The sequence below is a fragment of the Oxyura jamaicensis genome, chromosome 11 (assembly GCF_011077185.1).
Source record: "Oxyura jamaicensis isolate SHBP4307 breed ruddy duck chromosome 11, BPBGC_Ojam_1.0, whole genome shotgun sequence".
Lineage (NCBI taxonomy): Eukaryota > Metazoa > Chordata > Aves > Anseriformes > Anatidae > Oxyura > Oxyura jamaicensis.
In genome coordinates this window covers 1739173-1767090 of record NC_048903.1, presented here as the reverse complement: position 1 = coordinate 1767090, position 27918 = coordinate 1739173, and the positions used below count along the sequence as shown (strand labels likewise).

The 27918-nt window shown below is 54.1% G+C and overlaps 1 protein-coding gene across 1 annotated transcript in view; it reads left to right on the top strand.

Annotated features, from left to right (window-relative positions):
• The window catches only part of CFDP1 (craniofacial development protein 1), a 53252-nt gene that overhangs the window by 6480 nt on the left and 18854 nt on the right, over positions 1-27918 (top strand). Inside the window, exon 5 of the mRNA XM_035336361.1 lies at positions 9881-9985. Coding sequence (XP_035192252.1) covers positions 9881-9985 — 105 coding nt within the window. The remainder of the gene's footprint in view (positions 1-9880; positions 9986-27918) is intronic.

The following is a 27918-nucleotide window of genomic DNA, read 5'->3' as shown; positions in this document are numbered from 1 at the left end:
GGGTCCGTGCAGAAATCCTTCAGGAAAAGGTTTCAAGATCTTCTCTCTGTCTGCAGCACGAGCTTTCTGTTGCCGTCGAGGTGCCGAGATAAGCAGGTGCCAAGATCCAGCCAGTAGCTTTTGACATGCTGCATGTCCTTCTGCCGAGCCCCCGACGAGTGCTGGAGGCATCGTGCTTCCTGCCCTGTCCGAAACAGCAGGACACGGGGCCCTGGGCCAGAAGTGTGCAGGGCCCGGGAGCTGGGGGTTGCTTTATGGACCCTGAACAAAGGGTAAATGTTTGGCCAGTGACTCTTCAGGTACTTGCACGTTTGAAGGCTGAGCAGATGGATGAGGTTTGGCCGAGTCTGAATGAAGCTCATCTTTCCAGGTTGATCTCGGTAATCTTTATCTGCTTCTTAAATGCCTGTTCCTCGATTAATTCAGGCTGCTTCTGAAAGTATTCCTCAGTTTGCCTGATTACAGCTTACCATTGCTTTAAAAACGCTGTGCAGGAAGGGCCCACGTTGGTGGGTACGGTGCTCTCACTGGGACAGCTTTCAGGCTAAATTCGGCCGTGAAGATCCCCTAACATATGGCGGGGTTTGTTCTTGCCCCGAGGGGCAGTTGATGACCCAGTTCCACGGATATTGTTTGCTTCTGGGGATTGCTTTCAAGTGGGTTTTAGCGAGGCATTTAGTCCAGAGGTACATACAAAGGAACAGAAGGCTCTGATGTGTGTTTGAAGTCCTTGAAAGCTTCCCTGCTGTAAAGGGAACAAAATCCTTAGCTTTCTTACAGAGCCGTCCATCTCAAAGCGCTTTTTAAGGAGTGTTGTTATTCCCCGTTTAGGAATAGGAAAGCTGAGGCGTGCTGGAGCTCAAGATGCCCCCTGATTCCTTGGGTCTCCTGTGCCTCGTGACCTGGGCACCCAGGGGATCCAAGCCACCCTCGCACCCTGCTTGTACCAAAGAGGTCTGGGAAGGGCCGGGAAGGGCTCGTACAGTGGGGCTGTTGCATATTGAAGCCCAATACAGGGATTTAAAGATGTACATAAAATACTCGATTCATAAGCAAATAGTTATAAACTTAAATTATTGTGGTAACTACTGGGGTTTTGTTCTGGCTGAGGTTAATATTTCACCTGCCATAGTTGAAGTGTGAGGTGGAAGAGAACCTGCTTTACGTCTGGTCCTCTTTGCAAGTGGTTATCTTCTAGGGTGTTCCTGCCAGCAGACTCACTACTCGGTTTGTGTTGCTGCTTCAGAGGTTTCCAGCTTGCTTTTAGGATTCAGGAAAAAAAAAAATTCAGAGTAGGTGGTTTGTATGGTGGACCTTAAGGACCTGAAAGTGGGCCTGAAGTTGGAGTAATGAGTTTTGATGGTGAAATGCAAGACCTTTGGAGCAGTAGAAGTGAAGGTGAAGTGGTGTGGTGGAGGGCAGGTTCTTTTCTGGAATCGTTTGGAGGCTCTTCTGTGCTGATAAAAGCCCTTCTTCAGCCAATAACACGTCTCTCCTTTGTAAAAAGAATCCTGTTGCTGGTAAGAGCTGTGCAGACAGGGCTGCAGGCCATGCCCAAAGTTTATTTTCTGGCCGTCACCGCTCCTGTTTCTGTCCCCAGAGCTTCACCACCTCAATCCTGACCCTCTTCAGGAGAGGGCAGGTGGGAAGAGCTGCAGAAGAGTAACTGGACATCTGAGAACAGGCCGAGCTTTCCCAAGTCCTCGTGCTGCCTCTTATTTCCTTCCCAGTAGCTGTGATGTCCTCTCTGCTCCTCATGTGATAAAGGAGACCAAGTGTGGTGAAGCTGGGCAACAAAGTGGGTGGGAGCCAAGCGGTTTGGGGGACTGCCTCCTGCTTTGTTGCTGTGCTTTGAAAATGGGTAAGGGTCGCTCGTCTGGGGGATAGCAGGAGTGGGGAGACTGCTGAGGATGGTGGAGTTAATTTATTTCAAAGGGAAGGGAAAAAAAAGAGCAGGGAATTTGCTCCCACAAGTCTCAGGATTTAGAGCTGGCACAGAGAATAATTGAAGAGACGTGTAATTGTCCATCTGTGTTCTTGCTCTGTGGTCTCAGCATGGCTCAGTCAGATGTGTTAGGCTAATTAGCTCTGGGGGAACATGTAACGCCGTTAACTCTCGCCTTTCCTTGGGGTGCTTTTCAGGAATCTCAGCTGATGAATAGCACGGAGTTGGCAGCGTGCTCACGCCGCTGGCTGGGTGTGAACCTCGGTCATTTGTTTCGTGCTCGTGGGGTTTTGTGCAACGCTGAGTGAAAGATGTTTGCTCTTAAAATCAGGAGGAAGATCAGCAGTTTGGGTGCGTATCTGATTATTGGTGATGTAGGCGGAGGGCTGCCTGAGCTCAAGGTCTGTGTGTGTGCTTCCCAAGTGCTTTTTTGCAAAAGCCTGTGATGTGATGTTTATACCTGCGAGTGAGAAGGCGGCTGAGAATGTGTGCTTGTGGTTGGAAACCCCTTTTTTACAGGTGGGTAGAAAGTGAAATGCAGCTTCCACCAGATGTGCCGGATGAGATTAGAAACAGAAGGCAGTGATCTGAGCTGGTCAGGGCAGAGGAAGAAACCACTCCTTGTATTTTGGTGTGCTTCTTGCAGTGGCTCTCATTGCAGCAGCTAGGAAAAAAGGAGAAGTCAGGATAACGAGTGTTAGTAACTCCTTGGAAAGCCATTGCCAAGTCTCATCGTCTTGCTGAGGACCATTAGATCTGGTTTGGTCTGGTGACAGGGGATGCTGTATGTCTGTAGGGTTTTATCCTCAGTCCTCTCTGACTAAGGGCTTGTAGAGAAATGTGTTTTAGCTGCTTCCCAGTGACACAGCACTGCTGCCACGAGGCTTCCACAGTGCAAAACCGTGCCTTTGAGCTCTTCCAGCTATTTAGCCTGAGCAGTGGGCTGGGGATGTTGTCCTGGGACCTGAAGACAGAATCAAACCACCCAGAATTATGTGGCACATCGGTGGGATGCTCTCCAGAGGTGGAAGTCTAAAAAGTGAGGGTAACTTTTCTACAAACAAGCCCCAAGTGCTGATGTTGGCGGAGTGGAGTGCAGACAGCAGCCTCCCTGTTCCTCTCCTTACGCTGTTGTTGTTAGAGGTCAGAGCGTGCCTCGGCTATGCAGGGCTTATTTTGGCTTTTTCCAATTTCAAAATAAGCTATTGATTTTTATTTTTATTTTTTTTGGAAGTCAGTAAGTGGAAAATATGCTACCTTTCAAAAGAGGCTTAAGGACAAAAAGGTCTCGGGGGCACGTTTTGGTAACTTTTCCTCTGTGTGCATCAGTTCCCTGATGCTTCAGCACTTCCTTGGGGAATCCAAACGCTGCGTAATGTGACGGGGTCCCGAGGTGAGGTCCTTCAGTGCGAGCTGGAGCTTCCTTGTGTGCCGGTTTGCTTGCTGGACGTTTGCTGCAGAAATTAAAACTTCATGGACGAGGACACAAAACTCCGCCAGAAATTCAAGCCAGAGCACTTGCCCCAAAAGTAAATCATGTCACAGTGTGCTTAATGTGCTTTGAGGAGGGGCATGGCCTGATGAACAGCTCTGGTCGAGGATTTTCATTAAGGGATGTGCAGATGGGGCTTCTGCTTGGCTGGGGACCCTGAAGCACCGAGGGGCTGTGACTTGCAAAGTGTCACAGAGCAGTGCCAGGCTTGTCCAGGGTGTTCTTGGCATTCAGGAGCGTGCTGACTCCTGTCCTTCTCCCTTATGTTACCGTGTTTTTGAAAATCCCCCAGTGACCAAGCAGGTGTCCAGCTGGAAGTCATCTCGTGCTTCTCTCGTGGCTTGGTGCTCGCACGGAAACACTTGGTGTGTGCTGGTGTTGTGTGTGTGTTTTTGTTGGTAATCCCTGCGATGGAAAAGAGGGCTCAGCTGGGATCTCCAAAGGTGGAAGGAGCCTCAAAGCATTTCCACAAAGACGGCTTGACCTCCAGACTCTCTCCCAAGCCTGGGGGATCTGGGCACAGCATCAGTTTCTGGATGACCAGCTGCCTTCTCCCACTGCAGGCTCCTCGGAGTGTTTTCTGCCTGCGTCCTGTGTGGTTCGTGTGGAAATAGTGAGTGCAGAGCTTAAGAAAGGATTCCTGCCTTTCCCAGCGTGTAACGGAGGGGACATTGTTTCTGTACCTGGCTTTCAGACAATTTCCTGACTTATAAAAATCTGGAAACGAAAGGTGCTTGGTGACCTTTTTGGGTCGCACAGCTGCTCTTTCGCTGTTGGGCAATAAGGGGCTCCTTCATCCCTCTGTTCACGCCTTTGTGGCAAGGCCTCAGCTCCCGTCCTAGCTCTTCACTGCCGACTGTTTTCTCTCTCTTCCACGCTGCCGTCTTGTTCCTGACAGCTCCAGGCTCAGAAAGGGGCTTTTGAAGTCTGAGGTGCTGGCAGAGCTGCCTCTGCAGCCCATGGGCTTGGGGTTTCCCCTCCTGGAAAGTGCAGCTTGCCAGATGGATTCTTTTTCCAACTCTGAGACTGTGAACCAGGAGGGTTTGTGTGTTAGCCTGGAGGGAAGGCAAAGCTGTTCTCTACCTCGCTATCTCATTAACACGTTACAAACTGAGTCAGGCTTGGTCTGGCCTTTCCTCCACGGGGATGCTTCTGCCTCACGGTGTGTGTCGGCTCCTGCTGCGATCTGCGTAACCCTCGTGTCCGTGCTCATAGCTGCAAGTGAATTTTGAGCCCTGATTCACTGAACCTACCACATTCCTTCCCTGGGCAAGAAAAGGGCCCCGTAACAGGGATGCTGTGGTGCTTTGCAGGGTCTGAGGGGCTGCAGGGATCTGTCTTGCTCTCGGTGTACTTGCTGCTCGTGGCTAACAGGGTCAGAGGGCTGTCACACAGAGCGGTAGCATCTGTCTGTTCACCTGGATTGCTCAGCTTTGAGGCGTGCTCCCTCATTTGCAGGTAACGCTCTGGGGAGGTGCAATAAAGATGAGGGGAGGCAGTGAGCAGAGACCTGGTGCTTGTGGATGCTTAAAATTAGGGTGGATGAAGCTCCAGGCAGCAGGGAGGTGAAGACCTGTGCCCTGGCTGAGGGTGACCAATGCCTTCAGACTTACGAGGACGTGGATTTCGTAAGTGCTTTTGTGCATTATTTGTGCCAAGGCTCCGTTCACCTCCGTTTCTTCTCAGATGAATGGTTTTGGGGTGCAGCCCGGACTCGCTGTGTGGATAGCAGTGCACACCTGCTGTGAGGAACAGCACCAGGCAGGCAGCTCGGCCCTTGCCTGACTCCAGGGGAGCTCAGATCAGACCTGTTTCATGTTAAAAACCAGCCAGCAGCTTCCACGCAGACAGGCAGCCCGCAGAACTGGCAGTCAGTCCAGCCTGATCTTGCCTGTTTTCCTTCAGGGAACAGGCTGTTTCCCAAGGAGAAGCTTCTCCCACCTGGTTTGAAGAGCAAGGTTCAGAGAACGTTTTTTAGTGAAAGGGGGGCAACTGACCTTTTACCTTGACATTAGAAAACGTGAGTAAGTGATGGGGACCTGTTCCTTCCAGCTCTGTTTGCTTTACACCAGCTGATCCAGCATACGTTAAGTTCGCATCCAGTGTGCAGGTGTCGTGGCCTGGAGGTCCGGTTGTGCAGAGGCTCGACTCTCCCGGGAGGCGCTGAGCACGTGCGTGCCTGCGGCTTCGGCATCATGCGGGCTGGAGCCACCTGCACCAGGCAGGTGCATCTGGCTGGGGAGAGCGCCCGGGCCGTGGCACCGCAAGTACGGGAGTCTCCCAAAACCACCTCCGAGTGGATTTAAAGACAATATTCCTCTTGGCTCAGAAGGGCTCGGTGGTTTGGGTATTTTTTTTACAGACCCCTGTAGATGAGTATTGCTTGCTCCTCAAGTGATCATTCCAGAAGGCTGGAGGGCTACTTAATGAGGCTAGACACAGATGGGGAATATTGAAGAAGGATAATTAGCCTCGTTTCCCCCCTCTCTGCCTGTGATTCCCCAGAGCTAACGACGTGAGGATGATGTGGAAAGTTTTCTAATTGTGTCAGGTCTAAACTGGGGCAGGTTTCCCAAGTGAGGACCGAGCGTCCTGAGTACGAGTGGTAAAAAGTTGGCGTTTTCCAGAGCTTCTACTCTTGCTCACCCATCCTCAGCGTGGAAATGATGGGAGATGGCACCTTTGTGCTGCTGCAGTGAGGGATTCTAGCTGTCCTCTCAGCTCCCAGTCCCAAATACCAACACATGCTCTCAGCCTGATGCACCCCAGGCATTTTGGTTAGAAAAATGCCATTGTATTGAGCTAGCTGGGGATAAATTGGAGGGATTTTGGTACTCGGGATGCACAAGGTTCCTGTTACATGGCAGACTGTGGCCAGGAGCCTGCCAGCCTTCCTGCTGTGGCTGGCTTTCCCTGTCTCCCTCGTCCTGCCTGCGAGGTGCAGCCTCCTCTTCCTCTCCTGATTCATGTTAGAGGTGTGTAGCGATCTAGCTTGTTTTCATCGTAACTGCTTTGAGGCAGGGAGGACCTTTCTGTTCCACAGTTGCACGGTTCCTTGTCCGGTAGCGTCCTTTGTGCCGCTAGACTCCAGCACGGTCCAAAAAATTAGTAAGTGTTCCGTGTGCTGGGGGTCTTGCTGAGCAATTTAATGCCACAGCAGAATAACCAAGTCTTCACCGGGAGGTGATGAAAGGAGTGGTTCTGTGTGTGAATTACAGGGTCCGCAAGTGGGCGAGACACTGGCTCCTCGTTTTATTGCTGACAGTGTCCTTATTGTCATGTTTATTCCTGGATTATAATGTGTGAATGGCGTCCCAGCAAACAGTTATTTATCGAGCATTTAGAAGTGAAAGGTCTTGTAATTTTCCTTAGTAATGACTGTGATTTCTTCCAGCTGGATTCATGGCCCTCACATCTACCCGTGAGGAGCAAGAAGTGTTTCGGTTTCTGCACGGGGAGTTATTGTCTCCCATAGTAATGCAGCCAGAGGATTTTTTCCCTCCCTGGCCTGGTACGTGAGGAAGGACGAAATGTGCATAACCTGAGCCAATGCCTTGCAGAGCCCTAGAGCATTCCTGCTTTTGTCATTCCTGGTGGATCAGCCGGTGCTGCTGGCACCAGCCCAGCCGCAGCCTGCCTGGGAGCTGCTTTTGTTCGGTTTTATGAGGCAGTCAGGGGGTCTGGTGATGGCATTGCCTCCAAAGGTCAGTTTTAGTCTGTTCCTGCTGCATTCCTCTGTCCCCAGCCGGGCGGTCCTACTGGAACAGGTTGCACGTAGCTCTGCAGCTCTGTCACTGCGACGAACAATCTCAAAAACACGCTTTGAGCAGCTGCCCACAGGCCAAAAAAAGTGAACCAAGTGCTTTATTCCGTGCCCAGCCATTGCTGCCGCTCCCCTGGGGCGGAGGAGGAAGCAAGTGTCCAAGTGTAAGTAACCTTGGTCTTGTGCCCTGGGTGGCAAAGGGATTTCTGTGCTGTCATTGTGCCCGAGTCCTTTGTATGTCTGAGGCACAGGTTCCTATTTTGCAGCCTGTTTTGGGGGTTGGCCACCTTCCTGCTCTGAGAGCACTTGTGCTGGTCCAGCAAATGCTGGCTGACAAACGCCTGGAGCTGGTTTTTGTCCACATCTTGGCTTTGTGCTCTGCCAGGCAGGCAATGGGTTAGTTTTGTCTCTGGGTTGGAGCAGGCTGAAGGTGCTGTGATGTTAAGACGAGCAGGGGCCGTGTGCTCAGGTCCTGCAGGCTTTGCAGAGCTGCTCCCCATCACTCGCACCCAGACCCTGTGGACTACTTACTTGCAGCTTTCTCTCGTGCTTGTGGGAGTCGAGCACGCAGCACCCCGAGGAGCTGGGCTGTCACCTCCCAGCACAACATGTGGCATCGTGTGCTGCTTGTCACATCGTCTGCCTTTCCTAGGTGCTGCATCCTTCATCCAGCACTGTCCCAATCCCAGCAGCTCGCAGGGTGTACGACCTAGCCCAGGAGGTACCGAGGCTGTGTCAAGGCCTGGCAGCTCTCTGAAGGAGGCCAGCACAGGGCGTTTTTTCCCCCCAGGATGCCTTTTTGCCGTGCTGTGCCTCCCCAGCTGTGTGCCTGCTGTTCCTCCCGGTGACTCAGGGACCGTGCTGTGGGATGAGGAGCGGCGGTGGGCGGCTGACCGGGGTGGTAAGGCACGCACAAACAGGCTGCGGGGTTGTACTCAGCTTAGGGTGAGCTCCGTGGGGAATTGTGGCTAATTGCTGCGTGGAGACGCCGAGCTTATCCTGCTGGAGGAAATCCATGCACACAGAGCAGCCTTTGGGGGGTGATTGCCGCGTGACGCGGCTGTTAGGGGGCTGTGAGTGGGCGGTGTGTTTGGGATGGCTGGAATCGTGATGGCAGTGTAGCAGGGCTTTTGTTTCTTCTGGAACTGCTTTTCCCACCAGCTCCTTTCCAATCTGATCAGCAAGTGCTTCTGAATATTCATAACGTGGGATTTGTCTCTGTGCACGACTGCCACCAGGCTGGAAGGTGTGTGCCCGTGCAGGGGGAAATAGGGTTCATCTGTTTTACGCTGGCAGCACGGGGCTGAGCAGGACGTGTTTATTGCCAGCATTAATCCTTGTGTCTGAACGTGCCTTCTCCATCGTATTTGCTGTCTGGAAGGTGGAAGAACCCTTCCCTACCAGCTTCTGCACTGATCCCCTGTCAGCAGGGGACACGTGTGCGCTGGTTCTGTGCGAGTGGGGTTTTAGGGTACTGATGCCTCTGGGCTTAACAAATAACTCCGCTGTGCCTGCCTCCCTGCCAGCGTCTGGAGCAGTGATCCAGCTGGCTCTGCATGCGCTGGGGTCCAGCAGGAATCCTGCAGCCAGCTCCTGCCAGGAAGGAGCTCTGGGGCTGCCGGCTCGCGTGCCATCGCCCCAGCTGCCAGCTCTGGTGCTGGGCTCCCTGCAGGAGCTGCTGGCTTCAGTGGGGGGGAGGCAGCAGCTCTTGGCCTGAATTTTAGCAGGGCAGTTCCTACGATCGGTGAGGCTTTCAGGGGGGCTGATGCTGGGCCGACCAAGCCGTGAGTCGGGCTGCCTCCTTCGGGTCTTCATTCTCTGCAGATCGAGCCCCAGGGCCCGGGAGAGGCTTATGGATTTGTTACTGATGGGAGCACAATTGTTAGCTTGGCAAACCAGGGTAACCTCAGTAAGAGCCACTGAAAGCATGAAAAGCGTGTTGCTGGAGGCAGGGCAGCTCAAAGGAGGGGGCTGAAGTAGCCAGGGTTTTCAACAATTAATTATTGAGTGGTTTTCTGAAGATTCTTTCTCATGATTGCAATTCATTCCCGATTGTAGATGCCGTATAGATTTATAATTTTGTTTTGAAGTTCAATATTCTATGCCCCGAGGGCCTCAAACAAAAGCTAACTGGAAAATGAGAGCACATTTCAGCATCCTGCCTCGTCAGAGCTTTCTCTCTCCTTCCCCACCCCTGCGCCAGGCTCCCTGCTCCCGCATGGGGTGCAGATGTGGCCAAGCCCATGTGCCGTGGGTGGCAGAACAGCTGTCACAGGAGGGCTGCCTCACTGCCCAACAAATGAGGACATCAAGAGCCCAATTAAGAGGCTGGAGTTGCCCCCCGGTGACCTGAGCAGAGCATTCAGTGGTTCGGAGTGAGGCTGGCCTGTTGGAATGAATGAGCACTCCTGTTCGTGCAGAAAGCTTCCCCTCCTTCCCCCAGCTCTAATTAGCTGCTCCTTTCCTTTTGTCTTCTGTGAGTATAGAGGGGCTGTAATTGCGATGAAATCCCAACAAGATGGAAGTTCGGCCTGCAGCTGACGGAGGTGATCTTTGTGCAGGTGCTGTGCTCAGCAGACCGGCTCTCAGACCTCTTTTCCGCCTTTCCTTGCTGGATTTTTGGTTTTTCTGTTGTCAGTTTGGCTCTTCCTTACTCTGGTCTGTCTGTTTCCTCCAACAGAGTGACTAAAGAAGTGGACTCAACCTCAAAAGAAGCAAAATCTTTTCTGAAGCAGCAAGAGAAGCGGCAGTCCTCGGCTCCAGCTTCCCTCCCGACAGGCTCTGGGTGAGTTTGTGGCTTCCCTGCCCGGAGTATGGACCTTTAGCAAGAGACGTGGCACTCCAGTCGGTACTGCAGGCTCTGCCCTGTGATATTTAAGCTATTGGATATTTGTTTTCTGCAGGATTTCGGTGGGAGCAGAACTAAGCCTGGAAGGTGTGATGACTTGTGGGGAGGGAAGCGGGGGAAGCGAGCCGTGAGTCCCAGTGACTCACTTCATAGGTGCAGACTTGAATTTCTCAATCCTCGTAAATCCTTCATCCCAGTAAGGAAATGTCGTTTTGAGTGTCTTGAGCAGCGTGATGGAACTGGAGGTAGCCCAGGAACATGCCTGAGGTTGCCTGCAGTCCTTTGAAAGGTGCTTCCATGGACCATAAAAAGCCACAACGGGCTGGGCTGCGACTTACAAACTTTGGGGGAGTGTTTGAATGAGACATGTTTCTGCCTCTCTGATGTCATTGCAGTGTGGATCTGATGCTTCTTGTTCGAGCTCCGGCACGTAATTCTGAGATTATTATGCTGCTTGTCAGAGGTACAAAGGGGTCGGGTCTGGGCCTCTGACGTGTCGCTGTGTGCTTCTTGGTGAGCCTGGGAGATCGCGAGCTGCTCGGGAGCGGAGGAGCTGCCCCTCTCCCAACAATGATTTTTATTAAGTCAGTCATTGTCACTTATATCTGAAAGACATAAGCTGGGTACGAGCCGGTCTTGCAGAAACAGGGCCCGTCAAATACATACATTGTCCTTCCCATCCGCTGCGGAGCCGTTCTCCAGCGTGATTTAAGGCTGCTGTTCCCTGAGATAGGGCCTGATTCACTCCCTGCAGCTGGATTGTCACTCGTGCCTGCAGCTCGTGGCTACAGCAGGGTGGCAAGAGCACAGTGCGCAGCGTGTGCGTGACTGAGCAGCTGCTGTTCCTGAGATGAATGAACGAATAGATGAGCGTGGCTTGGCTGCTGCTCTCCGTGCCACACGACGGTTTGTCCCTGCAGAGCTTGCCGGTTTTAACCTAAGTGGCGTGGGGGCGTTGTGCTGGAGAGCCTGGCTTGGGCTGGATCGGTGTTCCTGCTTCGTTTTGGCCAGCCACGGAGGGGGTGCGGGTGGCAGCTCCTCGCCCTGCAGGCTGCTGCTGCTCCCATCTCTCCAAACCCCTCTCAATCCTCCCGGCGATCTCCCTGCCCGCTCTGAGTGCGGGCAGGTTCGGTGGCTCACTCAGAGCCCTTATTAGCCACAATTAGGTTGTCATTCAGCGTGCCAGCGCCTGATGTCACCGTAACTGTCGCTTGCCCAGAATATGAGGCTGCCTGGCTCGCTGAGGGCTGTGATCTCGCCTTCCTTCGGAGCCCCCAGCCCTGCTGCTGAGTATGCTGTAAGTGGTGTGGTGACGCTATGGCAGAGGTGTCACCTCGGTGCGAGGAGCCCACCAGTGCTCTTGAGGGTATAGCAGGGGACTCTGGGGCAGCCTGGCCAGCGTGTGCCCTCCATCTGTAGGCTTTCTACCTTGAAATTGTACCCAGCACTGGTCTCTGAGCCTGCCAGAAAGCACGATTCCCCCACAGGACTTAGGGGATGCTTCCAGCCGGGAAGCCAACTGGGGTATTTTCAGGTGAGAAAACCACTGCCAGGCTTGCAGTGTTCTTTAAAACCAACTGCAGGTCCCGTGTGTTAAGAAAATTACACAGGTTTTAGGTGCTGAGCTGTTACCCAAGCCCTGACTTTGCTCCCCTTGGAGCTGCAAGCCCTGGTGGGGGGAAGGACAGAGCCCAGTGTGTCCTGGTGGTTCTTCACGGGTGTCCTCTGGCTACGTGCAGTACAGATGTGGGAGGATGGGACGCGTTTCTCCCCTGTGCATTGAGAGAGAGTCCCCGTCAGGGTCAGCATCACCAGCAGGCGCTGCAGTGCACGTAATCTGGGATCCTGGATGTGCCTGTGGACATCCACTGTTCAGCGAGCCGTTGTCAGCCTCCAGGAGCCTTATGTCAGCCGTAATAAAACAAACCAGCAAATAAACCTCGCCCTACGTATGGGGGGGTGAGCAGCTCAGGGTTGCTTCCCCATCTGGCTTTTCCTCCTTTACCTTGCAAGCAGCTCGCATTATTTCTGGGTGCGCCCAGCCTGCCCTGCATTTATTTAATTTCCTTTCTCTAAACAGGCAGAAGTAATCCAGGAAAGCAGCGGTCGCAGAACCAAACATCCGGTGCCGCATCCCCGCGCTGCAAACCCTTGCAGCTGACTGGTGCAGGGCAGGGACGGCTGGGGCTGAAAGTGCATTTCCTGGATGTGTTCAGCGGCCGCACCGGATGCGCTATAAAAAGCCGGAGTCGTGCTCGTAAGGGACGTGGGGGTGGCTGGAGGGGACCGAGTTAAACACTTGGCTGTAATTAAAGCCAGAAGTACAAAACATCCCACCCAGTTCTCGCAGCAGGCATTGCTACAGAGGTCAGAAGCCCTCGGTTCCCAGGGCCCCGGTGGTTTCCCAGCCTCCCGACGATTCCCATCGTGTCCTCCCATGGCACCCAACTCTCAGAGCACTGGAGGCAGCCGGGCTGGGTTTGGCAGCGGGGTTTGGGGCTGGCATTGGGTTCCAGCCCCGTTCCCATGCTGCTGGTTGGTGGTGGCACCGACTAGATGTGATGGGGGATCCCCCGATCGCCTCCAATTCACTTTCACAAAGTATTGGTGGATGACTCCTGGTGTTCACAAACCTTCTTGCCTGTGTGTGTGTCTTAGGGCCTGTTTCCCATCCTTGTCACCACTCCTGAGCATTTTGGAGGCAGCAAGAGCAGCTCCTGGCTGTTGAGCTGCTGGGTCACATGCTGATGGGCATCCCTGGTGCTCCGAGAGCTGCTTCCTGCTGCTAGCAATCCTCTGCACCACCCTGCTGTAGCTGGAGGACGTTCAAGCAAATGAAAGCCTCCACGCAGCTTACTGCAAAATGGCTGAGTGCCTGTGTGAGACACTAGGAGGAGGGTGAGCAAGGGCTGGGAGGCCCCCACGGAGGTTTGGGTCCTCCTGCTCAATCCTCACCGCTTTTCGAAGCACAGCGACCTCACCTAGGGAATGCGGGCTCTGTGGCAATCACGAAAATGTGCGAGATGAAAGGGAAAAAGTGCTGCTGGTGGATCTGATTTGAGATCCCCCTCTAGGCAGCTGTTCCTACACGGCCTGAACAGGAGCCAGGATGAAAAAGGGAGGCTTTGCACTGGCTTTGTTCTTGTGTTCGCTCATTACCAAAACCTCCTGTAATTAAACGTGGACTTGCTCGCTCAGCCCAGCTGCTGCTGCCCTGTTTGATCCTGCCTGGAATTACGGCGGTGGATGCGTGACCTCCCGGGCCTCTTCACGCCTTGCAGCCTGGTGGAAACGCAGGGTGAAATCAGACGTGGAAGCGAGCAGCACCACTCCCACGGCTTTCGGTAGGTTCCGTGCTTGCTCACCCCGGGGCTGAGCTTGGTCCACGAGGGTTTGGACCTCAGTGCAAGACCTGGCAGCAGGAGCAGTGTAAGAGCTCTGACCCAGAGACAAATGCTTGCCCTGAGCAAAGAGAGCAAGATAACCTCCAGCCTCTTCGCTGTGAGTGCTTCTCTCCCCTAGTCTCCAACAGAGCAGCTCACTTAGGCTGGCCGTTAAACGATGTGAAAAGCTTCAGGGCTTTGCTTTTGGAAGTCATCTACTCCGCGGCATGCTACTGTTGGAGCAGAGGGATTTCAGCAGGAAGACATCTGTGCGTGGCTTCTCTCCCAGCTCATGTGCGGGAGGAGAAATGGTGGCGGTCCTGGTGGGAGGATACGCACGGGTCAGCTCCTTGCGCTGTCCTTGGAGGACCTTGAGCCTGTTTGCAGCATCTGACTCGTTAATGTGATTTGGAAGCTACGCTTCCCCTCGAGCCTGGTTGCTTCTAGAGGCTGCTTTGCATCCAAAGCTTTTCTTGCAAAAGATTCTCTTTCTGCATGAGCTGGCTGGATTGGGTCCCTTTGCTGGTACGTCTAACGCGGGTTCCCTGGGATCTTAAATGGGCACTGGTGAGGCAGGCACAGGCTCTTCAGGTTCTCCAGACCTCAGATGATCTTGAGCCAGTGCTGCAGCACTCGTGCCTCCGGGGAGCAGCTTCATTTCACAGCAGCCCCTGAGGCCTTTTTCCTTTAGAAAGCAGGAATTTGCATTCCAATTCCAGCTCAGCACCAACTGGTTATTTAGCTAAAACTTGCACGTTTTACATGTTCGGGCTGAACGAAGATGCAAATAAAGCAAATAATGAAGACCTTCTGGGTAGCTGGAGGTGGTGGCTTTTTTTTAAGCCGTCTCTGAAGCAGCTGAATGGCTCTGTTCTTGGTAGGGATTTCAGTCCTCAGCTTCCTCCTGCGCTTCCCTTGCTGTGCTCCAGAGAGTGCTGTTCTCTCAGACGGAGAAGTCCCAGCCCCTTGCACTGCAGCCAAACGCCTGGCCGTGAGTAGTACACGACACGTTTCTCTGTGCACAACGGGATGAACCAGCCAGGGGCGATACTCGTGTGCCCCAGAGCTAGCTGCGCTTAGTTCCTATTCATACACTTTGGTTGTCAAAGATGAAAGGTGGCAGTAGCTGCTCCAAGTGAGCAATTGCTCTTTAGGTCTTAATTCTTTTTTTGATTGTTTTAATTATTCGTGGTTAGTGTCTGTCCCCTGCTTCATGCAAATCCACTCCAAATCCATGCAGCAGTGAGGCCGGGCGCCTTTTTTGGAGTATCTTGGCCTATTTGCAAGGTGGTCTGGGAATAATTACCCCATGGGCATTGGCGTGGCAAGGTGCTTGCGTGTGCAGGGCAAGGCAAGTTTGGAAATCTGGAAAATGATGGCTGGTTTGGTGTGGAAGGGTCTTCCTCCTCCCCAAAACGAGGCCGATTGCCACACGCCTGTACGTTACGATTGCCAAACACCCTTGCCCTCTGGGATCTCGTGGAGCGAGCCTCGTACCCGATGTCCCAGACCGAAAGCGAAACGTGCGCTGCACATCCTCCTTGCAAATAGTTTCCCAGGAGCAATCTGTGCTCGTTCTCAGGCTGTGTGAGTCAACGTCTTCTGCCCCAGCCTCTGCTTTACAGCAGAAATGAGTGAGATTTTTAGCTCCAGCCCCTGCTGTCCTGCAGCCTTGGTATGCCAGCACGGTTGCTTTTGCTCGGGGCGATGGCATCGTGTTGGAAAGAAAAGTCCAGAGGTGCCTGTACGGCTGTGTGCCGTGCTTCAGTCCTCCGTCCTGATGTGGCTGAGCTGAATCCCCGGGCTGGACTAACTGGGATCAGCTGTTTCTTTTTTCCAGGCTCGCTGGAGGTTCAGCAGAAAGGAATGTCAGCTATTTGAGGACTTAGGCTCTCTAAAGCATTTGTCTTATAAAATACAAACAACCCCCCACCAGACCGGGGCCTTTGATAGTTCCCAATGAAAGTCGTGGGGCCGTTTTCCCTTAGGGCAGCGCAGGTTTTATGAGGCTTATTTTCATTTGCTTTCATCTCTTGGATCACGAGCGTTTCTCCTTCTCCCTCTGTGAAAATGATTGAGGAAATTAACTGCTAATGGGGAACGAAGCCAGCTGTATTTGTATTCCAGGCCCCTCGCAAGGTTACGGAGGGAAGCCCCCGCACCTTCCCGTGTTAGCCGTGGTCTGGCTGCAATGAGGTGAGAGGGGAAGCCTGTTTTTAAGGTGAAAGCCTCGGGACTGGAGGTGGATGTGAAGGGCTCCTGTTCCCAGCTGTGCCATGGCTTGGGGGGGAGCCTACCAAGCAGATTGTTTCCACGCCTGCCTTATTTTGCTTTTATCGTGCCTCCTAGTGCATTAACTGAGCTGCACCACGTCCCTCCGGCGTCTCCCCCATGGCAGATGCTCGTGTTGGTTACATCAGCTTGCTTTCCCACACTCGCCTTCCTCGCTTTTTCTCACGTCAACAGAAAAAAAAGTGCAGCTGAACCCTTCCTCGTTAAAAACGAGCCAGCCAAGTGAGGCTGGAGGGACGGTCAGTGACGGGGAGCACCCTGCTTTGGGACGGTCCTGCTGGTGGCTCCATTCATGGAAAATCCCGTACTGGTGGCTCCATTCATGGAAAATCAGCACTGCAATATTTTCCAGGGGTTTGCTAGCCAAAACTTTGATCTGCTGCTGGGTTGTCAGCCTCGTGCAGGGCTAGGCTTAGCAAACAGGCAAGCCCAGGCTGGCTCGCTGGAGATCAAGACGTGAAGTCGAGCAATTAGGATTAAATGGGAAAGTTACCGACCCAAACGCTGGCTTTGTGCCTTAGAGGAGATGTTGGTGCGAATCTGAGCTCTCGAAGGGAGCGATAACCCCTCCAGTTGGCAGCACGCTCTGCAACTGTTCCTCTGTTTGTTTCCAGAGCTAGCGTGGCCGTGCCAGCCAGGGGATCTCCTCCTCCGGGTTCTGGTCCGGGGGCTGGCTTGCACTTCAGCTCTTGCAGTCCTGGTGTGGAGGTGAGGAAGCTCCCAGATTTTCACTCCCCTCATTCCTGTCTGCTACCCAGAGCCCTGAGGACCTGGTGCGCAAGCTGAGCAGAAAGGGCACCTTGAACAAGCTGCAGGCTGTCTGGGGCTCTCCGGAGTGCTCTAATCCTCTCTGCCAAGCTGTGGAGTGCTTCATTTCCCTATCTGCAGAGTTTCAAAGCCTTCCCAGCGTGTTGGGTTGCTGCCTGGTTGGCTTTGTCCCGGAGCCCTCGGTGCTGCACTCTGCAGAGCGGGCACGGTCCTGGGGGCACCGAGGGACCCCCTGCCCAGGCCGATAACAGAGCTGTGCTTTCTCCAGGAGCCCAAGGGTGCTGGTTCTCCCCGAGGCAGGGAGCTGAGGAGCCTGATTCATTTAATATTTCTGCTGGATACTGCTTGTTTTTCCCAGGAATCCCCAAGAAAGACGCATTTTGTGCCCTCTCCTTTTGGTCTTTTCCTAGCATCTCCCACCGGTTACCAGCAGGTAGATAAAGGATGCTCTGACCTGCTCCCGGGTAGCAGCTTTGATGCCCTTTGGGAGCTGCACTCCAGTGCTGTTGCTGTAAGCCCCCAGGCAGCCGGTGGACAATGCAGACGTCTGTTCATCGCCAGCCCGCCTGGGCTGAGAACAATGATGGTATTTCTTGAAGTAACAAGTCCTGGGCATGTGCAGCGTTGGACTGTAGCACGATTTTTTTTTCTTTAAGCTGCAGGAAGGCTTGAGAGCAGCAGGCCGGGTTGGAACAGCCCCGAATGCAAGCATAGGAGAAATTTCCACCTTTCTGATCGCTGGAAAACCCAGGGAGAAAGCAAATGGCTGGTGTTTGGGTGCTGCCTGTTGTGCCTTGTGGCTGAGGAAGCGCACGGTGTGCGTCACCGCTGTGCGTGCTGTTAGGTAGGTCGGCTGCCTGCTCAACAGCACGGAGGGGGTTAAAGCCAACCCGCAGCAGGGGCTGGCTGATTGCAGCTCGTGGCTTTCCTAAAGCCAGTGGGAATTCAGCCGAAGGCTTCGTCTCCCCCTGCCCCCTTCCTGCTGCTAGAGGCAAGCGAACCTTCCTGGCTCCCCGGGAGCTGTGGACGCGTTGCAGAAAAGCAGAGGCGTAAGCGAATGAAAGATGAGATTATTAAACTTTTCTTGGGAGAGCACTGAAAGAGTCATTTTCTGGCGTGGCCGCGCTGTTTCCTTCCAGGATGGCTGCTACGCAGCGTGCCTGCCTCTTCATCTGTGACCCGCAGAGTTCTCCTCGCAGGAAGCCTGGCGAAGCAGCTGGTGTGCACGATACCGCTGGCTCCCCAGGGCCGGGTACGCAGGGACGTCCTTGGCTTTGCCGTGCCCTCTGCACGACGCACGGCAAGTTGTTTAGGCCAGAACCCACCGAGGTGTTCAGGCTCTAAATCCTGTCCCTCACTGAAATCCAAGGAGGGTTCAGGCGCTTTTTTGTGGATCTTGCCCCCGGATTTGTGACACTTGAAGCAATGTACGGCCGGCGTGCTGCCGTGCCAAAACACGTGTGAATTCCCCGAGGTGGAGGCTCCTTTGTGCAGCACCTGGCACGCTGCTCTGCGCTGGGCCACAGCGGCTCCTGCAGCATCGACCCCGCTGCCAGGGTCTCCATCCTGCTCTCTAACACACACTTTGTGTTAGAGAGGTGCTAAACAGAGCAGGGCCTCTTCTGCAGCTTTAAGCTCGGCACCGCGGTGCTGTTTTTCCTAATGTGTAAGATCCCTTCTCCCTCCCTGCTGTTTGCAATAACCCTTTGGAAAGCTGGACTGGCTCTGCTGGCTCTCCGCTTCCTCCCCGCTCACACGCGCGCCCTGGAGAGCCTCGCCAGCAGTGTTTGGCTGTTTGCACTGGGGGGGATTTTTTTTTTCCCTACTTTCCCAAGTCAAAGCAGAGCGTGTAGCATTTGTTTTGGAAACAAAACAACTTGCAGAGAATTACATGGCCTCTGCAACGGGACCAGCAAAAGACAGGTCGTGTGCTTCGGGCTGGCTCTGGAGGCTGTACGTGATAGCTGCCTCCTTCCTTGCTTTAGGGTTTCGTGGTCGTTGTGTTTAGCAGGGGATCTTACAACCAAACCAAAGTGCTGTGATTGCAGGGCAAGGTGTGGGCTGTTAGCGGGGGCAGAGTATCTCATTTTCTGTCTGCAGTAGGGGTTTTCCTACCAGCTTTTCTCCAAAGAGTTGAGGAGTAGATGTGATTATTAAATCTAATTTAATTATTAAATTTACCCTCAGCTCTGTGTCAGAGGGATGCTGACTCTCTTCAACTTTCTCTGTTACAAACTCCTGGAAAAAAAAAAAGCCTCCTGTCTCCTTCCTTCAGCGGTCGGTGAGCTAGGTGGGAAGCAAACAGCAGTGCTGTCACAAGGAGCGCTGTCCTGGCTGTGCTTGGCGCTTGTCCTTGTGTCCTGGGGAGCAGGGACCCCTCAGTCAGCTTGGATTCCCTCCTGCTCTGCGTTGTGCCAGGTGTCCGTGCTGCGTGGTCCTCGGCTGCTGCAGTCACCTGTAAGGAACATCCAGTCTGATGCCCGTAAGCAAATTGACAACTGTTCTCTTTGGCCGCGGGATCTGGGGCCTCGCTCCTCCTTTAGGAGGCGTTGAGATCATATTGGCAGGACCCAGAATGTAAATCCACATGGGCTCTGCCCCAGGCTGGGAAAAACCTGGAGTGCGGCGGCATCCCAGGGCTGCAAACCCCGGCAGAAGTTGGCACGTTCCCTGCACGCCCTCGTCTTTGTGCCAGAGCTGCTGCTTTGTCTGCTGCGGGATGAGCCGGGGAGGGGCTGGATATCAGCCACTGCCGCTATGAAGCCTCAAGTCTTTGCATCAGACTTACAAACAAAGCATCCTGGGGTGGTCCTGGAAACTCCCAAGTAATGCTCCGTGCAGGATTCCCAAAGCAAAGCCTTCGGTTGTCTTCAGTCCCTCTTGCTCTGCTTTTCCTCCCCGTTCCACACCTCCTGTGCTGTGGGCAAGCCCCAGGGGCTCAGCCCTGGCAGCGTGAGCCCGGTCGGCTTCCAGCAGTCGGATTCCCGGGCAGACACCAAGGTTTGAGGGTGCTGTAGGTTACAGCTACGTGTAGCACGCAGGAAAATCTGCATATGGTGAAGGGTTTTCCTCCTCTGTGCTATAAGAGGAGGAAGATCTGAGCCCCTCGTGCTGCTGGAAGCTCCAGGGGCTCAGGAGCTGGGGACTTGGTGGGCTCCATCCTAAACCCTGTCTGTGTCGGCATGGGGCCTGAATCAGCTCAGTTATTTTTTAGCCAGTACAAGCGCAGGGTCCCGAGTCATTCAGGAAGGTTATTTGGAGGCAGCTCCCTGCCTGGAATAAGAGGAGGGCTTTGAGCGCGGTCCAGTCCCATCCACGCTGGCAGACTAAACCATCGCAGACCTCTTTGCCTGAAGCAGCTTTGGACAGCGTGTGCGGGACCACGGCGCCTTTACGAGCCCACCCTGGCTCCTTCTGCTGAGCTGTGCTGAGGAGCAATGAGAAAAACACAAACCCCCGGCACCCTTTCTTTGCCTGTGCCTTGCAGGAGAGACTCCAGCACCGTTCTCTTAAGCAGCCGAGCCGAAATAGCGGGTTTTTGGTATTTGCTGGTGGTTACTGGGATAGGTGGAGGTGTCTGGCACTGTCCTGGCTGTGTACCCCAGAGGTTTCGACTAAAATCTCTGCCAGGGTGAAGGCTAGCAATGCTCCTGTGCTCCGGCACGGCACGCTTCTCCCTGCTCAGCCCTGTGCCAAACCTCTGTGTGCCCTCTGGTACAGGACTTCACCCAGTCTTCAGCCGGAGACCTCAAGAAGCGAAGATTCCTTCCCTTTCTTTGAGAATAATTAACTGCAGCAGCTAATTGTTGAGCAAACTGTTTGAACCGGTTAAAAAGACACCAGAACTTCCCAGAATCCGGCAAATGGGTCGGGCTCTGAGTATTTAGATGTCAGCAGGACGCGGCTGCGTTCACAGCTGCTCAGTCTGCTGCTGCCCTGCCGCTCTCTCTGGGTCTGCCTCCGGATGCGGGGATGCTCAGTGGCTGATTTATGGCACTTCCCAGCTAAACCAAGGGCAAGCTGCGGAGCCGTACGTCTGCGCGTGAGCGAGCTTTCTGCCTCATACGCGGAGATAAGCGCCGGGGTGGGTATCAGCAGGCTGCCCGGTGCGTCAGCGCATCCGTTTCTGCGCGTGCACCTTGAGCCTGGCTTGTGCGCCTGTATTTTTTTTAAAACTTTATTTACCCTCGGTGATAAACCCGGAACCAGGGCCTGTGCTGAAAGGAAAAGGGCCTGCTGGTTGTAAATGCTGATACCAATACAGCAGGGCTGTGGCCGTGACGGTCTGGGAAGCCTTCAAACATCAACTCAGAGCTTTTGCTGAATGCCGCGGGGATCTCGGTGTTGTGCAAAATAGAAGTGCTGACCTGCTTCAGGTGCAGGAATAACGGACAGGTCCTCCTGGGTGCATGGGCTGTGGAATTGTAGGGCTGGGAACGGGAACAGAAAGATACGGGAAAGAATGAGCCTTAGGACAAGGCCCCCTGGCAGAGAGTTCCGTCTTGACTTTGATTTGTGATGTAACTGAAAAGAAAGCAGCTGCCCAGAAATCCAGGCGCCTATGGATTGATCGCTGTAGAGGGAAAGGTGAAGACCCTGTTCCTTGGAAATGCTCAGGCAGGGCGAGTTGGATGTGGTAGGTCGGCGTAATCGCAGTGCCTCTGTTCCGAGAGGACTGCGTGGTTCTGCCGTGGGCTCCTCGTCAGCTAATCAAGCCCAGCGGTCGTCCAGAAGGCACGATAAGGGCTGAGCAACTCCCTGTAAGACAGCTCCCAGCGCTAAGCTCTTCTCTCCCGTCCTTTTAGGACTCGGAGCCACAGGCAGCGTTGATCTGCAGTGACAACACTTGGGGTTTCTCGCCCCGTCTCCAGCACAGGATCCCTCATGTGGCTTGTGCATGTGTCCCAGGGGGCCCGCGGAGCGTACCCGCCGCTCCTCGGAGGGCTCACAAGCAGAGGCACGGCTCTGCACGCTGCTTCCAAGCCCGTGCTGCTCCGCGCCGTGCCCGCTCCAACCAGCTCTCCCAGGGCGGGATTTGCTGGGCAGCGCCTGCTTCCTCCGGGATTGCAGCCCCTTTCCTCCCGTGCTGAAGACGGAGAGCTGCTCGGGGGTTATTTAACTTCTGCAGGCTGTTCCAGCCTAGGGTGGAGCTCCTACTGGGAGGAACATTGGAAATACGGGCGGCAGAGGCCGGGGCTCGTCTGGGCAGGGTGAAGCTGCGCAGGAGGGGACCCACCTCTGGTCCTATGCTGGAGAGGTCTCGGCACCTCGAGCATCGGGTGGAAGGGTGTAGGGTAGGTGTGCGTTTGCTGTGGGGAGGAAAAGAAAAGAGCTTATAAAGCTTTATTGTAATCTCATATAAGCAAGCTGTGCTGAGAGTGCTGGGGGTGACAGCCCAGCCTGTTAATTCAGCTGAAGTTACGCTTAATGTGGAGGGACTAGATGAGAGGAAGTGATTTTTCTCCACCAGCTCCTTTTTTAAAATGTGAAGGTTTATCCTGGCTTCTCACAAACGATGCTGCAGGCAGAGCAGATCTGTGCATGACACCGCTTCCAGGCTGTGGCTCCTTTGCAAGATCTGGCTGCTGTGGTCCTGCTATCTCCTCACACCGTGCTGTGCTTGTCGCATCTTCTGTGGGGCTGTGTCCTGGTGAGGGACACAGGGCAGCGCTGCGGCCGCTGAGCGCTGGAGCTGGGGAGAAGGAACTGCATCCAGTCTCAGCTAAGGATGCTCACCGTTCCCAAGTGAGCCTGATTTCCAGAGGCAGGGGAGCCGCAGCGGGAATGATCGCTTTGTGCTTGAACTTGCATTTTTCCCTAGAAGCTCTTGGGCAGGGCTGGAGACGAGGGCTGTGGTTAGAGGGAAGCTTTGTACGCTGGGTGCAGGGTTCCACAAGCTGCTCTGCATGCACGTTTGCTCTGGAGACTTACCAGGATGGCATCATCATTTGTGGCTTAGAATTGAAGAAAAACAACGCTTTGTGTCGCAGTAGGGCATCTCTGCAGTCACCGGCATGCTGGTGGGCTCTGCTCACCCAGACCCATTACGTTCTGATATCCCTTCCCTCAGCTTTTTAATTAAACAGAGGCTTCAGTTTCATACATTTCTTCCTAGATTTCCTCAAAGCTCTTACGTTCATCCCCTCCTCTCCAGTTCAGCTTTTCCTGGTAGATGACAGCCCACTGGAAAACACGGAGCGCTTTGTGACGCCCCAGGCAAAAGCTGACTCAGCAATCCTTCCCGTCCGGGCTGCTGCTGCTCGTGGAACAGGAGGTTAGGTTTAAAATACCCCTGCCAAAAATACTGCTGCTCTAACAGAACTGGTGCCTGCTTTATTAGCTGTCACGGTGTCCTTTAACTTAGGTTATGTGTTTTTTCTTCTTTTCTTTTTAAAGACTCTCAGCCCACTAGTGCCTTGACATAAACACTCTGGAAAAGAGGATTTTCCTCTTACGCGCTGGAATAATTCTGTTTTTTTTTTTTTTTTTCTTCCACGGGAAGGGTTTGGGATTTCCTCTCCAGATCTCTGGAGAAAGGCTGTCCTAGGCACAGTTTGTGTTGTAGCTCGCAGTGGTTTGTGGCCTTAAAGGATTTAAACTCAGGAAAGCTGAAGCCCTGGGAGCCTCCAGGGAGATGGGTGGGCATCGCTTCTAGCATGAAAAGCATTCGTAGAGAAAGTGGCTTTGGAGGAGGTGGCCATGGAGCAGTGCTCCACGCGACGGCGGTGGGAACGGTGGGCGCCTGTCCTTCCCAGAAATATACCCGAGTGCCATTTTTCCACTTGAGGGGGATTAAAAAGTTACGCAGGCTCGGCCTAGTTTTGTTAATGGATTTAAAACAGGCTCTGGCAGAAAGCAGCCAAGCACATCAGGAATGGAACAGAAATATTCCTCTCGAGTCCAAGAGCCTGGAAACTGCCTCTCGCACCAACGAGAGCAAGTGACAAATGCTGTTCTTGTTATAATCTGAAATCTTTCCCTCTTCTCCCTCCCCCACATCCATCGTGTGCTTCGGCTATTTATTAGCAAATGTAAAGCCCCAGGCACAAGACTGTTGTGGAATCACCCTAGGACCGCTGGAGGAGGGACGTGTTGCATTAAAAGGTACTTACTGAAGCAGCTGAATTCGGTTTCTTGATTGCCTTGGCTGCAGCTCGAGGTGCTTATTCCTGTTTCCTCCTGTTAACCCTTATTTCTCCCCCAGTCTGCTCTGCGTTTCCGACAGGTGATGATTATCTCTGGAAGAGCTGACAGCTCTGTGCTGCCGGAGTCCTGGTGCGCTCAGGTTGGCTTTGGCTGTTAGGAAAGAAAGGTTGGAGAGAACTTGGGCGACGTGAAACGTGTCTGTCCTGGTGGGAGCACCGAGCGCTGCCCAAACCCAGCAGGAGGATGCCTTCCTCCTGTGCTGGGCTCTCAGGCTGGTTGCTCGGGATGCGTTTCTCAGTTACACCGTGTTCGAAGCTGGGATAACCCTGCCACGCAGCCTGCTGCAGAACCTTGAGACCTGCTGATGGAAAGAGGTGTATTCCACCGCGAGGAGGGTCTTGGGGGAAAACCTCACGTGTGGTGTTTCAACAGCAAGTACTGGGATGAAAGGGGTTTCACAAAGGGCCCTATTTTAACTCCGTAATGTTTGGTAGAGACCAAATTCTTTGTGGTTGCAGTAAGTTCGGGAGAGTCCTACCTCTTGCATCCAGGGGTCACTACTTCCATACGGAGCTAGAGCTGGTCTGCCGTGGTGTGGTACGGGTAGGTGTGAGCTATGAAGGTTGTTTTTCTAACGTGCTGTGCCTCTGCTCGCTTCCCCGCCCTTAGACTGCATCTGTACGCTTCAAAATAGGAGGAGGAAGAGGGCAGAGAAAGAACAAAGGCTCGTCATACAAATGGAAGGAAACCAGGGAAACTCAGGAGGAAGCGGACGGTGCGAAACACAAAAAGATCCAGCTGCGCCGAACGCGTGGGGATGCCTTCGGCTGGGCATTCAGAGAGGCAGAGCTCGAGCCCTGCATTGTGGAGCTCCACTTTCCTTTGGGTCAGTAACCTATTGAGACACCTAACAATGGCCATTATGTACAGCAGCCTGTTTATGCCCGGTGCTGGAGCTTGTTACCTCTGTTCGCCTACAATAACACAACGTCCTCCTCGCGGAGGGGCCCGGCTGCGTTTCGCTGTGCGGATGCTTGGTGCCTGCTCAGAGCAAGCACCTCGGTTGTGCTGTTACATCTCCCTCGTGGTGGCAAGATGCCCAAGGAGAGCATCTGCTGATGGAAACACTATTTGTTCTTGGTTCACTGATAGCAAATGTCTCTTGATTTTTCCCTCCGTCCTTCGAAGGGGAAAAAAAAAGAACGTAGCAGCAAGAGGTGGGTCGCTGCCTTCCTGGAGCTGTAGCCATTAAATCCATCCCCTGGGGCAGCCTGGAGAGGTGAGGCCAGAAGTGTGCTGGGGCTCGGTGGCAGCGGATTCGGGGCACCGGGTGGACCTGCTGCAGCTGTGCCCTTGCTGCAGAAGAGGTGGGGCTGTCAGCCCATGAGAGAGCTCGGCTTGGCTTTGCTCTGCAGCTGCAAAGAAAGCAGCTGGCCCAGGTTTGGCGTACGGGGGAATCCCCCGAGAAGCTCCATGTGCTCCCTGTGGGGCTCGGGGCAGCAGCTGCACGAGTGCCTGAGCTCGATCCGTGCTGGAGGTACCCACTGCGGCCGTGGGCAGAGGTCTTATCCCTGCTGCTTGGAAGCAGCTCCCAGCCCCCAAGTACAGCACGAGTTGTCGGATCACGTGGCTGCGCCGTCGCCCTGGTGAATTTAAGAGCCAAATTGCAGCTTTTGGGTTAGCAGGCCTCGCGTAAGGTAGGGCTCGGCCTCAGCCCGCAGCTTTCCGCAGGAGGACGTCACTCCCGGCCGAGGGAGGTGCTCTTCCTTTCATCCAGCCCACAGCGGAGCAGCTGTGAGCGGGGATTGAAAGCGCTCGAGCTCGAAATAACGCTCACGCTTCGCTCTGAGAGTAATTTGGTCGTCGGAGCAAGTCCGAGCAGGTGATGGTGTTCCTCCTGGTGCTTAAAGGGAGAGGAAAAAGCGTTTTGGCAACTCGCTTCTTCGGGCACACGCCCTTGTTTAACCAGCACTCGTTCAGCCAGAGCAGCTTAGCAGCTTTTAAGACATTTCTTTAGGAAAAAAAAAATGAAAATTCTGTGTATGCAGGGAAACATCTGCCACCCTTCTGAGCAGAAAGCACAGCGAGCGCCGTCCCGGAGCACGTGGGAGAGCCCCGGGTTCTCACCGCAGCTCTGCCAGTTCCTCACGGAGAGCGGAGCTGGCTGCAGGAGGTGAGAGCAGAGGTTTAGCACCGCATCCAGAAAGTCAGGGGGTGCCTCTCTGAAGCCATGGACGTGTGCGCAGCCCATGACACACAAGGAGGGGTTTTGCTCGTGGCTGCTCTCAGGAGGCTGAGTGGCTCTGCCCCTCGAGCCCTTGTAATCGCCCTGAGTTTAGCACCCAGGAAGCTGGGCTGCAGCGACGCTGTCCTTGCAGTAACAAGTGAGGAGTGGAGCACTTAGAAAAAAAAAAAAAAAAATAGAAGCTACACTGCAGCTAGATTATGTCGGTCTTGTCACTGCCTCTAATATTCCTCGCCAGGCACAGTGATCAAACTTGGTCACTTTTAAGCAAAGTAACCCTCAGTCCTCGGCAGCTTCTGTCTGAGTACATGAAAGGGAGGAGCGAGCCCACAGCTGCTAAAAGCAGATCTCAGTTACTTGGATTTCACTAAGTATTTAAAGATTAGGCCCAGGCGTAGAGGATGAAACTGTTCCATCCTCTATCTTTTAATAAGAAACTTGCATTTGCAGATAGGAGAAAGACCAAAGGCTGAAGCGTCTGACACACTCCTCTCTTCCCCGCCGCTTCCTCCGAGCGGGGTGGGGTAGGGAATGCGTGGAGATCCTCCGGGGAATAAAACCACGTCCCTCCTGGGCTCGTGCTCACCACAGCCCTGCCCCAGTTCCCAAAATTGATGGGTAAGGATTTGTCGTGCCGGAGTTCTCATGACGTAGCCTTGCTCGCTATGTGGGAGACCGAGCGACGTACGTGGGAATTCAATATATGGGGCTCTGCACGCTGCAAACGTGAACAACAAAGGGCAGGATGAGCTCTTCTCTCTGCCTGCTTCGCGCCTGTAATGCGAGAAGCTTTGTAAGATCCCCGTAGCCGTTTGCTTTTGCTCTCTCCACTGAGCACCAAACGCTTTTGGGAAGGGACGCCGTTACCCTCGCAGTGCTCCAGCCCTTTGATGAAAAAATAAACACCCCTGAGATCCCCAGGAGGTTATGGGGCACAGCAGGGAGGACCAGCTTAACGCTGTCCTAAACAGCCAAAAAAAAAAAAGCAGGGGAAAATAGCTGGGGGACGCTTCTCCAGCTGTCTGTGTTTAAAAATGTGGGAGGGGGAGGAAGGCGTGGGTCCCAGCCTAAAGCAGAGCCAGCAGCTTTCGTGGCCCCTCTGAGGGAGCAGAGATGTTCTCCTCGCAGTAGCTCTGTGCTCCCAAAAATGAACAGCGAGAAGATGGCATCTGCCTGGGCAGGGTGTGAGCAGTTTCCACCCGGGCTTCTCGAGAGCAGCCTGAGATGTTTAACGCCCTCCTGCCAGCCCAGTCACTCGTCCTCACGCAGGTCGAAACAAGCCGGGGAGTTGCTTCAAGGGGATTTGGAGGCTGTGTGGCGTAACAGACCTCGCTGGCGGCTTGGGATGCTCGCTCCACGGGAGCTGGAGGAGTGGACGTAGGCAGCTCCGGCTGCGTGATCGGCAGCCCGGGGGGCAGCCAGCGGCCCCCACGTGCTCCGTGCCACCGCCTGACCCGATGCTGCGGGGCCAGCCTGGGGTTGTGGCGTGGCTCCAGGCACGGTGAGGGTGAAGGTCCACGAGTTGGAAGTGCCTTTTGTTCCCGATCTGCTGTTCCCCTTGGATTGTGCCCTGCCTGTGTTTGCAGCTTGGCTGAGAAAGCCTGGTCTGCTGGGGAAGTGCCGCTAACTCCGCTGTGCGCCTAATCCATAGCGGGGACTTTATTTTCTCTGCCGTGCCTTCGTCCCTTCGCTGTTTTAGCTTGTCCACTTGTTACACACAGCAAGGAGCACGAGGTGACGAGGAAGTCCTGGCAGAAGGTGTAGCTGGGAGCTGGTGCACGTCAGCTGCCTTCAGCCCTGCCTCCCAGCTGCTGCCCCGTCGCCCCAGCCCCAGGGTGATGCCCTTCCTCTTCGAAGCGACTCCTGGGACGGAAAAGTGCTCGTTGCAGTGGTTTAATCCTGGGAGCTAATACCTTTAGGTCTCCTTCCCCAGTACAAACCAGGGACCACCTCCAGCTGCGGTCCCTCTGCTCGTGTATTTGTGCTCTGGCCGTTCTCTGCTCCTCCTGAGCTTTGGAAGAAGCGCTCGGCGCTTC